This window comes from Bidens hawaiensis, unplaced genomic scaffold, assembly GCF_021521415.1.
Source record: "Bidens hawaiensis isolate Kalapana, Puna unplaced genomic scaffold, B.hawaiensis_p1.1 tig00014295_1, whole genome shotgun sequence".
Classification (NCBI taxonomy): domain Eukaryota; kingdom Viridiplantae; phylum Streptophyta; class Magnoliopsida; order Asterales; family Asteraceae; genus Bidens; species Bidens hawaiensis.
The window spans coordinates 473,444-489,934 of record NW_027492230.1 but is presented as its reverse complement, the minus strand read 5'-3'; the positions used below and the strand labels follow the sequence as shown (position 1 = coordinate 489,934).

General features: G+C 35.6%; 1 protein-coding gene across 1 annotated transcript; it reads right to left on the bottom strand.

Moving 5' to 3' along the window:
* Positions 1 to 10,212: 10,212 nt before the first annotated feature.
* On the bottom strand, positions 10,213 to 12,999 carry LOC143546264 (putative pectinesterase/pectinesterase inhibitor 41). Its single transcript, XM_077037965.1, has 2 exons — positions 11,657 to 12,999; positions 10,213 to 10,964 (listed from the first exon to the last, which is right to left on the bottom strand). The coding sequence occupies exons 1-2, from the start codon at positions 12,684 to 12,686 to the stop codon at positions 10,288 to 10,290; spliced, it is 1,707 nt and encodes a 568-aa protein (XP_076894080.1). The 5' UTR covers positions 12,687 to 12,999; the 3' UTR covers positions 10,213 to 10,287.
* Positions 13,000 to 16,491: the final 3,492 nt, after the last annotated feature.

Below are 16,491 nucleotides of genomic sequence, written 5' to 3'. Positions count from 1 at the left end.
ATTTTGGGAACTCAAGCAAGAGAGTGGTGACAACACCACCTACTCCAACCGCTTTCACGAGCTTAGTCTCTTGGTTCCTCACTTGGTCACTCCCTCGAAAGGGCTATTGACAAGTATGTCGGCGGTTTGCCTATGCAAATCCGTGACTCGGTGATGATTCGCAACCCGCAAACCCTTCATGATGCTATTACCTTCGTCGGTGCTCTTTCTGAAAACCATGTCAAAGACGGTACCCTCTCCATCAAGAAAACGAGTGACAAGAGTAAGCCCGAAGCAACCCCTCAAGCTAAAGTCGACCCACAACCTCAAGCCATCAACTACTCCAATTCCACCCACCACACCAAAAAGAAAATCAAACCAAACTACCAAAACTATGTTGTCACCCACCCATCACAACCTCAATCTCAATCCCACGCACTCCAAAACCGAAAACCGTATTCCGGCCCGCACCCATTATGTAACACTTGTCAACGTCATCATCCCTCCTACTCTGCTTGTCGCCACTGCACCAAGTGTAACCGCTATGGTCACACTAACAACGTGTGTCGAGAAGCCTCTCGTGGGCAAACCCGTTCCACCGAGGTTTGCCCCATCCAACCAAAATCGTCCCACTCCTTTTGCTCAAAACCCTCCATCCCAACCTATTGCTTGTTTCAATTGTGGAGACCCGAATCACTTCCGCAATGCTTGTCCTCGACTTGCTCTTGTTAACCAAGCCCAAATCATACCAACACCCTACTACCATACCCAAGCCTACCAAGTTCAAAATCAACCCCAAATCCCGCAACTCTTAGCTCCTCCCGCTCAACCGATCCAAGCCATGCAAGCCCTTCCTCCTCCACCACATCTGCAAGCCATGCAAGCTCTCCCACCTCCTCCAGCTCAACAAGTTAACCACGGAAACCAAGGGCGTGCCTTTATGATGAACGCCAACCAAGCTCAAGTTGCCAACGATGTGGTGAACGGTATGTTTTTAGTAAATGAGCATTTAGCTTCAATTTTATTTGATACCGGAGCTGATAGGAGTTTTGTTTCTTTTAAATTCGAATCTATTCTTGGCGTATCTCGCACTAAACTTTCTCGCCCCTTTTCTGTCGAAGTCGCCAATGGAAATTCCATCATCATCGATTCGGTCATTCGCAATTGTATCCTCACTCTTTGCAAGCACGAGTTCTCGATCGACCTCATCCCGATGCAAATGGGAAGCTTCGACATCATAGTAGGTATGGATTGGTTAGCTTTGCATCGTGCCGAAGTCGTTTGTTATGACAAATTCATTCGTATCCCGCTCGTCAATGGCAAAATTCTCAAAGTCTTTGGCAAAACGATCCCCAAGAAACTCAACCTTATGTCTTGCTCTCAATCTCGTAAGTACTTGCGCCAAAAGTACGTTCCATTCCTAGCCCAAGCGGTGGTGAAAGATCCAAAAGAAAAGAAGATTCAAGATATTCCCGTTGTTTGTGAATTTCCAGGTGTTTTTCCCAAAGACGTCTCTGGTCTTCCACCCGTTCGTCCTGTTGAATTTCGAATCGACCTTGTGCCCGGCACGACTCCCGTAGCCAATGCTCCTTACCGCTTAGCCCCTTCGGAATTGCAAGAGTTATCGAATCAACTCCAAGAACTCTCCGATAAGGGCTTTATCCGTCCAAGCTCTTCTCCTTGGGGTGCTCCCGTCCTCTTCGAGAAAAAGAAAGATGGCTCGTTTCGCATGTGTATCGATTACCGTGAACTCAATAAACTCACCATTAAAAATCGTTACCCCTTGCCTCGCATCAACGACCTCTTCGATCAACTTCAAGGCGCAACTTGCTTTTCCAAAATCGATCTTCGATCGGGTTATCATCAATTGCGTGTTCATGAAGACGACATTCCAAAAACCGCTTTTCGTACTCGGTATGGACATTACGAATTTTTGGTTATGCCTTTTGGATTAACCAATGCACCCGCGGTATTCATGGACCTCATGAACCTTGTTTGCAAACCATTCTTGGACAAATTCATGATTGTTTTTATCTATGTGACATTCGTCAATTTCGGGTCACTTTTGTTATGTAAACCCGACCCGTTTGTAACCCGAACATTTCAAATATATAAAATATTGGATCTTATCATTTAAAATATATAAAATATATAAAATATTGTTTTTTTTATATTATGCATTGTTTGACCATTTAAACATACCCATTTTTATGCAAACCATAAAAGAATCTTTATACCCAACCCTTCACTCCTTCCCTATATATACACACCCATCTTCTTCATTTTACTCTTGCTACATCTCCAAAAACTCTCTCAAAACTCCATAGATTCAAGGTTGTTATTTCTTATGTATTCTTGAAGTTTTGACTTCTCAAGTCAAACTAACTATAGTCTTTCATTCTAACTTGTTCATATAACATTACTAACTCTTGAATATGGTGGTACAACATATATATAATACACACCCCTTGTTTCCTTTATTTGTTACTTCACCGACTTTGGTTGGTTAAGTTTCGAATGTCATAAGGCAAGGCTTCATGGAAGACTTCGTGTTCTTGATATATATTTACACACACATAACTTATTATACATATCACTTATGACTAACTTCTAACCCTTTAGTTTGTTCATCTTATTTACAAGTTCCATGGTGTGGGTTTGTATAAGACTAACCTCGGTTTAACCGAAACTAGTCCAAATTGGAAACCGAACTTTTGTTTACTAGTTTTGTTAAAATAATTGTTTAAACATGTTTATTGATAGATTTGAGTTTCAAAAATCATTTTTACAAGTTCTTTGATATTAAGCATATGGAATCCATCTATGAACTCGTTGGGAGATGGAAACCGAACTAAACCGAAACTTTTGCTTAAAAGACTTGTAGTTAACTTTTTTTGTTGTAAAATTTAAGTTTTCTTCATTTATAAACCAATATACAAGTTCTATGATATTTGGGCATGTAGAAACTATCTATGAACTATTTGTGAGATGGAGACCGAACCAAACCGAACTATACCGACTTTTACTCGCTTAAGACACACAAGTGTGTTTTTAGCTATCAAGACTTGTATATTTCTTAAAAAAAAAATAGTTTACAAACTGATTTTAATTATTTTCTTAAGTACTTGAAATAGTTGGATCCAACTTGATCTCATAACATAGTTTGGACCGACAAAATCGAACACTCGCTTAACGTGTGTTGTTAGTTCTAAACAATAGATCTACATACTTGGTTAAGTGTTAGTATGTTTTAATGAGTTATCTCATAACAATTAATATTTTGGAAAGTTGACTTTGGGTTTGACCATTTGTCAAGACCCGAACCGACAACCCGAACACTCATTAAAAACCCGTTTTAGTATCTTTAGCTTAATGGAACTTGCATTTTAGCATTTTCCCCACCTTATTACTTAACATTGGTTAAGTAAATATTAATGTTAGATACTTTAACCCGGTTTTGAGCAAACTTACATTTTTTAAAAGGGTTATTATTATAAATTCTTAAATAGTTACATTTTAAACCTTGAACTTTAATTGATTAGTTTTTGCAACAATTATTTTATTTAAAGATCTTCAAGACAACCTTTCTAAATCCAAGACTTTCTTTTATTTAGGCTTCATACGTTAAAATCGTCGTTCCGGCAAATCTCCAAATAATCAATCTTTCAAGTTTATTACTTGAATGTGAGTAACTTCATACCCCGTTTTCTATCTTTTATTTTGGGGGTGACATTTCAACTTATCTAAACTAAATGTTTTATACTTGGGTCTTAAACCACAAACGTTGTTGTATACCTTACTTGAATAATTGCTCGATTTGGTGTTCTATGCTTATTTGACTATGTGTTTATCGCTTTTGGATGGTGGAACTATAAATCCTAGACCATTTGGCAACCCCTCATGGCAAGGTGTCGTTAACGTAATGCAATTAACGATAACTATAAAATCCTAAACTATTTGGCAACCCCTTATAGTTGGGTGTCGCTAACTTGTTAGCGATAACTATTTATCCAAGTTTATAGCTATTATTTATGGTTTTGTATACTAGTTTTGTGGCTTTTCATACTATATATCTATTGTTCAAACTTATGAATTGCTCACCAACCTTTGTGTTGATAAACTTTATTTTATGAAATGTTACAGGTTTGCATCTAGGTTGATTATGGAGTTTGGTGAAGATAAACTTTATTTTATGAATTGCTCACCAACCTTTGTGTTGATAAACTTTATTTTTGGTTATCATTATTTTTTATATGTATATGAATTATATATTTAAATTATTTGTGACGTCATCTGGGTCAAACACCGGTCCGCCCTTCGGGTCAGTCTGACCTTTGACCCAGTAAGGCGTCCAGATCGACGTCCGGACCAGGTCTGAAAACATTAATTTTAAACATTAGGTAAACCAAGTTAAACAACAACATATCAATTAAAAACAAGCAAGTTAAAATTCCACTACCTACTCCTTTAACTATCTATTGCTAGTTAAATCTTAACTCATAACCTTGCTATACTGGATTCTTTTCATATAATGATTATGGATAACTTTATTGTGATCACTGGTCAAATATAGGCATCAATTACTTGCCATTTTCCAACCTATGAGTTCCATAGGCGTTAGATTAATTAGGTTATGGTAATGGTTATTTATATAAATTATCACTTTATATTTTGCTCATAAGACCAAACGTAGTGGGACTTCTTTGAAGGTGCATTGCTCTCTAATAATGATTTGACATAATGCGTGTGGGCTGACATTTTTAGAAACGGACGGGGTATCAAACCAAGCACGACAAGATATGAATGTAAAGACGATAAATTAGTATTAAAAAAAGGGTCAAGACGTTTATGAATATAAATTAAATTATGAACGAAGCTTATATAGGGACTCATCCCCCCCCCCCCCCCTCACACTATTCCAAATCACGTTTCCATTCAAGTTTCGCTACTACATCAAATATCAAATGTATATTTAATGATGAACTTATGGATGAAATGGTAAACATTTAGCTATTACTATGTTATTGGTTTTGAATTGAAATACTCAATTAATTAGCACTTCTTATATCTAACTTTATTTGGATATTAAACAATGAAATACCTGTATCTTAAAACATAATCATAAGTGAAGAAGTGGATAAAAAAGAAAATGGGCATCAGATGAGTATTATAAGATATTAATGGAAATGTATCATCATGAACAATGTGGTGTTTACCTCTTACCAACATCCCCATTTGGAATTAATTAAGTGATCCTTTTATATTTTAATATTTTTTTTTGTTAATATAAAGTTTTGTCATTACAGCCTTGATTGAGTGGTAAAAACTTTTATCTTTAATAGTGAAGAATAGGGTTCTAACCCTGACATGAAATTATTTCTTAAAGTATTTAGGAGTAAGAGTAACGATAGATGTGTTCTATGTGGTGGCGTTGATAGCCGAAAGACAAGGGTACATGCACCGATCAGCCGATGATTGAGTTCTATGTGCCTTATGTCCAAGGCTTGATGCAAAACTACTATCGAGCCGGGGGTCTCACCGGAAGCAGCCTCTCTATCCCTATGGGGTAGAGGTAAGGCTGTCTACATCTTACCCTCCTCAGACCCTACCATAGCTTTGCTATTGGTGGGATATACTGAGTACGATGATGATGGTGATGATGATGAGTAACGATAGATGTGTGTTTATAGCCGTTTCAAAAAAAAATTCTTTTTCTTTTTCTTATTTTTTTTCTTACCCTTTTAAACCTACTATCTTTGCTTAATTTTGCTTCAAATTATATTTACTCACACGTGTACCAACAAGTACAACAAAATAACCTAATTAAGATCCACTAAGATAGCCAAAGTACGGTTGAGCAATCGACATTATATATTTGGTTTCACATGTCTGAGTTGGCCTGTGTACTATTTAGAGTTGGTAGACCATGAACAAAATTGTTGCCAGTGCCCTATGAAGGGTGGTGGGAAGGTCGATCATCCCCTGACTGATCATTCCTGTAGGCCTGGATTTAAACACACACACACACACACACACACATATATATATATATATATATTTGAAAAAAGTATGTATTCTTAATGTTGGATGAGTATCATTACAGAACTCTTAAATTATTAAGAACCTTAAGAAACTCATAACTAACGTTTTTTGTAAATTTTTTATATGTTAGTATTATTTGAGCGTAATTTTATCACTTTTAGATCTGTATTTTCGATTACAATTATGAAAATTAGTTTTAACACATATCTATGTTTTCTTTACACATGTAAATTTTTTATTACATAAATTTTACACATGTGTAAACTTGTGATTTATATATGTAATCATTTTTTTTTAAATATGATAAAATTAGTCTCAAATAAAGTTATTATATTAAAAAATATAGAATTTGTTATTTATGAATTAAATAGGTTAACTTGAGCCTTCAGGATATAATTCACCACACTAGACATTTATCGATCTATTTAGAATGGGATATAGTTCCCTCATTTCTGTTTACGTTTACTTGTAAATTTAATTTCATAAAGTGGTGTTAAAGTTAAAGCATGATATATTCGTAGTTATTTAAGGATTCACAAAATTATTTATGTTAGAGAAGAGGATTTGCAACTTGTTATTGTCATAATTGCGCTCTAAGTGGCACATAATCTTTGCTATTAGGTACTAGTATGCACATAAAAATTTTAATCATTACCTCCAGCAATAATGTTGGTAACACATCACCTTTGAGTTTAGCTTTGTGGGATTTATTTAATGAAGTTCTAGTCTAGTAAGATTTAAAAGTTTTATGTTACAAATAATTTTGTGTACTCGTTAATTTTTAGACACTTAAAAGTAAACAATTCTGAATCCTTAGTTATAATACTAGAAGATAAATTTTTCTATATCTGAAATTTTGTTATAATATCTGCTCATTCGTGACGATACAATATTGATCATAGTCAACGACCGGAACTCAAAGACAAAGGTAATCTTCGTCTCGAAGCAATACATATCGGTCCAAACAAATATTAACAAGTTTGGCATTTACAAATGTCAACTAGTTGAGACAAGGAGAGATTGGCAAGGGCTCCCTAATCACCATAGAACAATTGTTTAACGAGGAATTCTTATGACCAAAGAGGCATATGGATGAAAAAAGAAGACACGAGTCAAGGCTTGAAATGGAGTACGCATGATTTCTGAAATATTGATCAACAAGAGGGACGAGCCCTTGTGCTAGCCGGTTGAAATCAAACCTTTCAGTTGCATGTTTAAATTACAAAAAATGATCATGGGTTATTTGGGAAATGAAGAGGATATTCGGTTTTGGTTAGATCCTGTTAGAAAACTTGTATTGTAAAATCCAGAAAAAGAAACGAAAATAAACGAAACAGTAAACCGGACAGAATCGTAGCTCTGTGGGACTCGATCACTTGCCTGAAATGAAAACATTATTGTTGCAGCAAAGAGGAAGATGAAGTGTGTATGTTCGTGTGTCTAAAATAATAATAGAAAACTGAAATAATAAGGAGTTCGATGAATTTCTAGGTATAGAAACCCAAATTTTCACCACCCCTGCGCGCGCGTAGGACTTGTGGTAAATCATGTCATAAAGATTAAAATTAGCAATAAAAGCTCAATCTTATATACCACTCATTATTTTGTTCCCAATCCGATGTGGGACAACATTTACCACTTCCTTATTAAGACTTCATTCGCACACACTTTTACTTAAAACTTCCAACAGATCCTTGGGCTATATCTAAGCCTTTTAAAGATGTTTTCCCAAGTTAATTCTTATTGAAGGGTAACGAAAAATGCTGGGTAAATGAATTATTTGCCTTGCATGATCAAAATCTAATTTGGAAGTGAAGACGGAAGTGTGTCTCAACTCCCAAGGTCACTGGTCAAGATCTCTAAATTGCATCATGGCAACAATATCCTAAGAAAAGTGCAGGTATTGTGTGTTAGAGATAGATGGTCGTGGTTAGGAAATAATTCAGGCTAGTTCTTGGTTGGATTAATGGTTAAAATATTATTTTCCAAGGAGGAGGACACAACTTTTTTGTTATGAGTTAGGAGTAAATGGATTCTAACTTAATGCAATATTTTGGATGGGGGTGAAGATGGATCAATTGTCAAATTTAGTTGGCTTTAATGTATAGAACGAACGTACATGCTAACTCAAATTCGTTATGTGGAGGTGCTTTGGAGATGGTAGACATTTTGTTTACATCTTGTTATATAGTAACAATGATTTGAAAACTTGTTAGTAGCTGGTGTAAAGTTCCTCAACATTTTGTCTTTTCGGTAATTAGAGATCTTCTCAAATTACACAACACAGGTATGAAAGGTGAAGTTCAAAATAAAATGATTTCGGGATTATTTCTATTGCTTGTTTGTGCATTTGGCAGGCAAGAAACGACTTATTTATTAGATAAACCGGTAAGACCATGCGTAATCAAAACTCTCCACATATAGGCGTTGTAAGACACGTGATATCTCCTTCAGGAATGGAGAGTTTTGCAAAAAATGTTATAGTGGGAAAAAACCCACAACTCTCCTACAATAATTACATATATTCCCTTATCTCCCCTCTCCAGGCACAATTTTATTAATACTCGAGCCGAACTAGCGTTTTGTACACAACGCTTGTGCCAAAACACCTAACAAAAAAGCGCCGGGGGAGGGGGGGTACCCCCCCGGAGTTTTGTGGCCTAAACGCCACAACTTGTGGCGATTACGGATGGATAAATGTGGAGAAAATCTTTAAGAGCATCAAATCTTTTGGGATATCTGGATAAAGAAAAGATAAAAGAACAACACATTACAATGGAAGGCGATTAGTATAGTATAAAATCTTTTGGCCTCTTTGCTTGATTGTTTCTTCCTTCTAGCTAGACGAGTACCTTTCATGTAACATACGCAGTAGCGAGTGTCATATGATACCGATACAGTGACAAACCGAACTGATACACAACGATTCGAACGGAGCAACATCGGCACTGGTGTGTACCATCTTAATGATTATTAATATATGTTTTATGGTTTTCGATTGAAATAAAACTTTTTCTTTATCCTTTTTTAATGATTCTGTTTTGTTTTATTTTATTGGTTTCATCTTACCAAATTTGGGTATCATAATACATTAAATCGATACCGATCGTATTTGTGAAAAAAAGAAAAAAAAAGGCCGTGGAATTTTGCTAGCATTAGTAAAGTCTATTTAAAATATGCAATGATAGTCTATGGCTTTATAGCCTAGTGGCATTTTGGTGGTGGGATAAGGCTTAGGGACCATAAGGTCCTGGGTTTAAATTCCACAAGAGGGTTTTCCCAAAATTTATTGGGTTTCCTCCTGAATTGGTGGTTATGCATTATTGCCTAGTGGAGATGAATATGATTGTATGGTTCTACTGGTGATATAATGATACTCTAGTGGTCCGTGAGTGATCCTAATTTGCCGTTAGAAAAAAATATATGCAACGATAATGGAAATTTGGTTCCCAATGTGATCAGAAGTCTTGGCATTCATTATATATTGCTGTCTTCATTAAAAGCATACAAATGCATTTGAGATACTTCCAATTTTACGACAGATATTCAAAGATAACATCTTTTATCATTGTTATGTAATTATATATGTTCATCTCTATTCGAAACACGAGTAATGTAATAATTGTGCACATAAACTACACATGTATTTATCATATAAATATATCAATGTCCATGACGAATAAGTTGGTTGTGACTCAATGGTATAGCACTTACTTTACAAGTGAGAGGTAGGGGATCAAACCTCACTATCACCAGCTTATATGGGAGATATGAGGGATGACCCTGGCTTGCCAGAGTTCGAGTTCTGATCTCACCCGGTTTTACCGACTCCTTGCTGTCGTGCCGTTTGACGGGCGTGGGGGTCGGGTTTTATCCGGTGAATCCCTCAACAGGTGGACCGCTAGGGGCTCCGTCAGTCCGGACTAGTGGCCGGCTCGGGCTACCTTTAGCCATTGGGGGCCGCGTACGGGGTACCCGGCGTTACTTAGTTGGCCGTTCAAAAAAAAATGTCCATGACAGTGTGTTTCTTAACCAAATACCGAATCCGACTCGAAGCACCTGAATCCGAATTAAAGAACACCCGAAAAACTTGACCCGAACTAACCAAAATCCAACCAACCCAAATCACTAGAAAAATGATATTTTATTACAAATTCAACTATATTATAGTTATTACATATTAATACTATTATTAATAAAAGAACAAATCAATCAACCGTGTTACAATGAGTCAACTGTTAATTCCTGTACATTTGTACTCAAGAATCACAATCCACCGTTATAAGGTACTCCGGTTTGCGGTAAAAACTCGTCACCCATAACAAAACTAGACGCGGTAAAATTTACCGCGTCAGTCGCATTTATTACGTGAAACCCAGGCCAACTAACCCTTCGGCTAGTATCCGAACCCGGACCCGAATTATCAAACTCCGCATAATACGACGTATTCAACGCAAAATCACCCGACCATTCCCGCCACCCCCCGCCCTCAATCAACGTGTCCATAAACGTCTTAATATAAACCGTTCTAGAATATTCTTTCCACGGCCGCCCGAGATACGTCTTGGTTGAACCCAAGTCTTCCGCGGCGCGGATATTACAGTTTTGTATCGAGGTCCCGGTGTTTTGACCCGGGTCGGTTCTACCTTGGGCCGTGATGGCGTTGAATTGACCCGACATTGGTAACCGCGGGTAGAGGTTACAGTTTTGTAACACGACAGCCGCGTTGCCGAATATGAAATCTACCGTGCCATATATGTCGCATTCGCGGTAAAATTGTCGCAAGGAGTGCGCGTATAACGTGTCTTGGTAGCCTTCGAAGCTGCAGCTGTAGAATGTGGATAAGTCGGCGCCGTTTCGTAAGGCGACGGCTTGGTGCTTTATTGCTCCCGCGGTGTTACGAATTGTTATGTTGACTGCTACGAAGTTTGGCGCTGTCACGACTGTAAAGCAAAGATTGAAAAAGTCAAATTTCTGGTGTAAAAGTAGTAAAGTGAGTTGAAAAAGTCAACTGTTTGCTTAATATTTATATTTTGTGAATAGTAACATCTTAGACTAATAAGTTTGGTAAAATAAATAGTCAAAAACTTAGTTTTATAAAATATTATTTGAATTCTCTTGAATTTGGTTATAATATTTAATTTGTGAAGGTTAATATCTTGACGAGTTGATAAAATAAATGGTCTTAATTCCTTTTTTTTTTTTTATAAAAACACTACTGGAGTATTCTTGTTTATAAGTTAAAAATTTGTTTCAACTAAAAGTTCTCATACGCTATATTCATTTCATGCGTCAATAAATCAGATTTTCATTTAACACAAGAGAATCGATGATTTTTTTATATATAAAATATATGGTGCTATATCAAGACTGAAGGCAAACGGGTAAAACATAAAGTTGTGTCGCAAGCCATTTTTAAAAAATTAGTTGCACCAACGTTAAATATGTTTAAATTTTTTTTTTGGTATTAAATGATATTTTTTAAAGTAGTTGATTGGAATTTATTTAAAAATAAAAGATCTTTTACAAATATTATTATTTTAGCAAGGTGATCCCAGACTTTTGCTATTAACTAAAAAAAACCTTTTGTTTTAGTGATTTATCCCTAAATTTTAATTACTAATTTAATACTTACTGAATGTAGCAGAATTGAAGGTGGTCCAGCCATCCACCACACTGCGGTTTCCGGTGATCACCGTCTGATTAATCCCATCTCCGATAATCATCAAATAATACTTATTCTTCGGAATATTAACATACTCCTCATAAGCACCCGCCGTCACATAAATCAAAAAGTACCCATCTGCAGCTTCAGACTTATTCGGAGCAATATTAATCGCATCCATAATGGTTGTAAAGTTACCCGACCCATCTTGACTCACCACCACAATATCACTAATAACCACCTGATCACCACCATCATCAGTCTGCAGTAAATTCCTCCTTCCCGCGGTCTCAAATATTGCTTTCGTCCTTTCGGACATTACCAAAGGCAACCGTCCGTTGCTAAAACCCGAGTGTTTTTTACTTTTTATTTTACGGGTGAATGAGGAGTGTTTTTTGTTCTTAACGCCCCACCCGCGGTTGAATAACGACAACGACACGCTATATAGTTTGTTGTCGTTAGCGAGCGGTGCCAACACGCCGTTTTTGGAGCTCCAGGAGGACGCGGTGGCTTGTATGCCGTCAATGCATGTTTGTGTGTTGGTTAGGATTGCGCTAAGCATGGTTTGGATGTCTTCTGATTTCATTGCGGAGAGTGTGGTTTGGGATTTTCCAACCGTTTGAAATGCGTTTGTGAGGAAGTCAATGTTGACTCCTGCTAAGTATTGGCAGTCTTGAAGCGCGCTTATTGCGCCTGTGGTTAATGTGGAAGAGCGGCGGAGGTATTTATCGATTAATGCGGAGAATTTGTTAGCTGCGGAGATGGATTTTCGGACCGAAAAGCGGCCGTAGTCGTAGACATTGGCGGTGGAGTTGTTGATGGGGATGGTTGAGCGGCAGAAGGATGGGTAGGGGGTGTATTGGCATACGGTGGTGGCGGAGGATGGCGGTGGGGTGGCGGAGAAGGCGGAGGAGAGGAGGAGCGCGGTGGCAGTGAGGAGGAGGAGGGTGGTGGAGATATTATTGATGGAAGTTGTCATATGTGAAGTTATTGCATGCATGTAATGTAATATTATTATGTGTGTGAGGAATTGATGGATGTGGTGAGTAATAAAGGGTGGATGGGTGAGTCATTTATAGTAAGTGAGGTAGTGGAATTGGGATAGAGTAAAGTCAATGGGTGCATGGGAAGGCTAGCTTGAAACCGCGTCTATGTTTGGTTGGTCTTTAGGATGGCAACTTGTACATTTTTCAAATGAATGATATTATAATAATTCGTGTGTTTAAATTATTCTGAGAGTAAATTATGATTGACATTCTTTTAGCTATATGAAGGTTATTTGTGTCGTCTGAGAAAATAATAAAAAATAGTTATTTTGATATTTTTATGTATGGTATGTCAAATTGGATAAATATTAATCTTTATAACTATAAATTCTAGGAAATATTTTATGTATCTATAAGCCGGCTAGCTCTAAAGAAAAGCAAGATATTTGGACCCAAAAATTAAAATTTGAGAATGTTATTATGCTAAAACTCATAAACTTTCATCTCACCAAGTCTATGTTAGATTTCAAATCTCTCTAACGTGGTATAACTACTGTCAAGTGACAGCCGACGCTATGGTTTCCTGGGATTGGGGCGGGACGCCCAAAGCCAAATTTTGAAGCCAATATAAGTCCGGTTAAAATAGCATAATCTGGCCGAAATAAGAAAATGAAGCTCTTCAGAAATAAAGTGTGACGGCCTAACACAAAAAAATAAATCTATCATTCCAAAAAAAATATATAGTTTGGCAGTTGTTAAGAATTAATCATATTAAATTCTTGGTTTAAGTAATTTTTATATCGAACGTTCTAAAAAAGTTAAAAGTATATATTTAATATGTTCGTACTCGAAGATTTGTCAAAAATAATTAAATAAGGTAATGATTTATAATTACTGTATTTTAAAGCCAGTTAATGTATTAATTAGATTGTTTATTGTAAAGTAAATATATTAAACGGATTAAGGGACCATGCAACAATTTCAATATCTAGCTGTCCCTTGAGTCCTGATGTCACCCTCATATATATTTGAATAAACTCTATTTGTTCGTTTTCGGTTTACGTTTAAATCCACGCATGTTCAATCTCCTATCCAATCTATTGAACTCTGTTTAGCAATGGCCCTTGACGCGCCATCGTAAAGCCCCTCTGGTAACTCTAGATTACGCCGATTGATTGTTTTGCTTCGGTATAAGGAGCAAAGATTATGATCTAGAAGTACTTGAAATGTATAATCATTATTTATTTAACTTACTTTTAGTACGGCTAAACACTCCCTAATTCTACACCACCTAAATGAACATAAATATCTACAATGGGGTTTGCGTGAACTATCAACTTCTGTTAGTTTTGTTAGTCTTTGTTACTTTGACCGTTAGTGGACATTAGTGGTTAAATGTTTGTTTAGTATGTTAGTTAATAGTTGAGTAGCTTACTCAGTGTATAAGCTAGGGTTTGTTCTTTGTATGATTAATTCAACTGTTTATAGTTTTCTCTCATATTACAATATGATATATATCGCTTACTGTTGAATCTCCTATCCAATCTAGTTGTATTTTTTAACAAGGATCCCTCTTATTTTGAGTTTGTTTCTTATTTTCCCATTTATATACGAACTTCGTTTATTATGTATTGTTTTATTTCATATATCTACTTTATCTTATTGTGTATCCCTTATTTTCATTTAATATTATACCATTATTATAGTCAAAATCATAAACACTTATAAATTTATTAAACAAATTGTATATATCACACAGTAGTTTAATAAAGAAAGGTGCTAGGCCTGAATGGTTTGAGATGCCAACTTTATGATTTCATATCATCGTGAATGTATTTAAATTTACAAAACTTCTAAAGTTTAACTATCTATAACTTTTTTTATAAACTTTGATTCGTTGCATTCTTTTTCACTTAATTAAATTTACTTGTATGTACTTTTTCAGATATCTACTTATACTTAATTTCTTGAAAATGAGTAAAAATTATTTCTTGTGCCATAGCAGTTACGGATCTAAAAGAAAAGTTAAAACAGTAGTCTAGTCTAAAAAAATATTTGTTCAAAAGTAGCCGATACCTAAAACGAAAAAATACAAAAATTTTACACTAAAATCGTACCGTGCCAAAAAGTTAAATAGTGACACGGACTACCATTCAACCCATGCTAGATCCACCCATAGATCAGAGCATAAAGTACATATACAAATCATGTCTCTACGTCTGTCTCATTGTGTGTAGTTTAATTTGTTTATTTTCATGATTTATCCATTTATATATTTAAATATGAGAGAATGGTGTGATGTCTAAAAGGTATCCTAAAGGAAATCAGCATCTCATTACAAAACTATTACGTAGGTTGTCGATTTAATATTTTTTGTGAAAGTGTAAATGTATCGCTGTCTAAAATATTCTTACAAATAGATAAGCTTCTTATTGTAATTTTAAAACTCTTGTTGTAATATAATGAATAGAATCCAATAATTTTTAATTTTTAAGGTAGTAGGTTATACAATGATTCCATTAAAAATCTATATTTGAGTCGGTATGAGATAGAATTTGTTTGATTAGACCTCTTAATGGTTTATGAAGCCTTTTAAGGGAGAAAAACGCACTCATGGTACTACTTGTGCATCGATCAACCCTGCAACGTCACTTTATTTCTATCCACAAGTACTCACAAACCACAAAATCACTGACATCACATACCCACAAGTACCCTATAGCGTTATAAATTCACTTTAATTATTCAACAGTAAAAAATGAATTAATTTTATGTGACAAACCTTTGTCATGAAATAAAGTCATACACCATGCACACATATAGTGACGATGGTATTACCATATGATTTGGGAGTCATGCACCATGTGCTTATGGATGGGCCCTCTCTAGTCTCTAACAGGTAAGTTCAGAAGGATATTAAACTATTCAAATGTTACCTCTTAATCAATTAAATTTCTTAATAATTCAGAACTAGATTACAAAACAACCTTTAATATAACGTTAATATAACGGGTAGAAGCCAACAATATTAATATTTAAGGTAGTAGGTTATATAATATACACCGACGGTCAACGGTATATTAGATTGGGTGGCAATCATTTATAATTCTTTTAAAACTGAATTTGAAATTAGAGGTCAAGACTCATGTTAGAACTTTGACATTTTATATTTGAATAACATACAAATATATATATTTAGGGGAAAAGCCAACTAAGATTGGAGTTTGGTAAGGCCAACCAGCGCAGTCGTAGTTAGATACAAGTGCAATTACAAACAACCCTCTTATTTTAATGAAAAACCAAAATCATATATGAAGAATCATGATAAAATCATTCTCTTTTGGGGACAAAAATTAATTTCCTTCAATCAAATAATATCTCATACGTCTCTGTCACTTTTAACCAAAACCTAACCCGAGAGAATCCGAAACAATCCTGATTCGAAGACCTTGAATTCGAGAAAAAACTAACCTGAAGCCAAACCAAAGTAACCCGGGTTGGTTCTTAGGTCTAATATATGGGTTTTGAGTCAACCCGAATAATTTTTTGGTTCTAAACCAAATATATATTTAGGTATTTTAAGCTAGGTCTTAATCACCAACTTTATCAAAATTTGGCCTAGATTGAGTGTTCTCATTCCACCTATTATGGATCCACTTTTTATTGTTTATTAATCTTTTCGATTTATGACTAAAAACAACGATAATCGAACACCCTAATCACGTTAGATTGATGACGCTTATGTTGGGTATTTTTTATTATGGTTGGACTTGATTAAAGTTTACTCTTTTTGGATTATTTTATCGTGTTATGTTGATT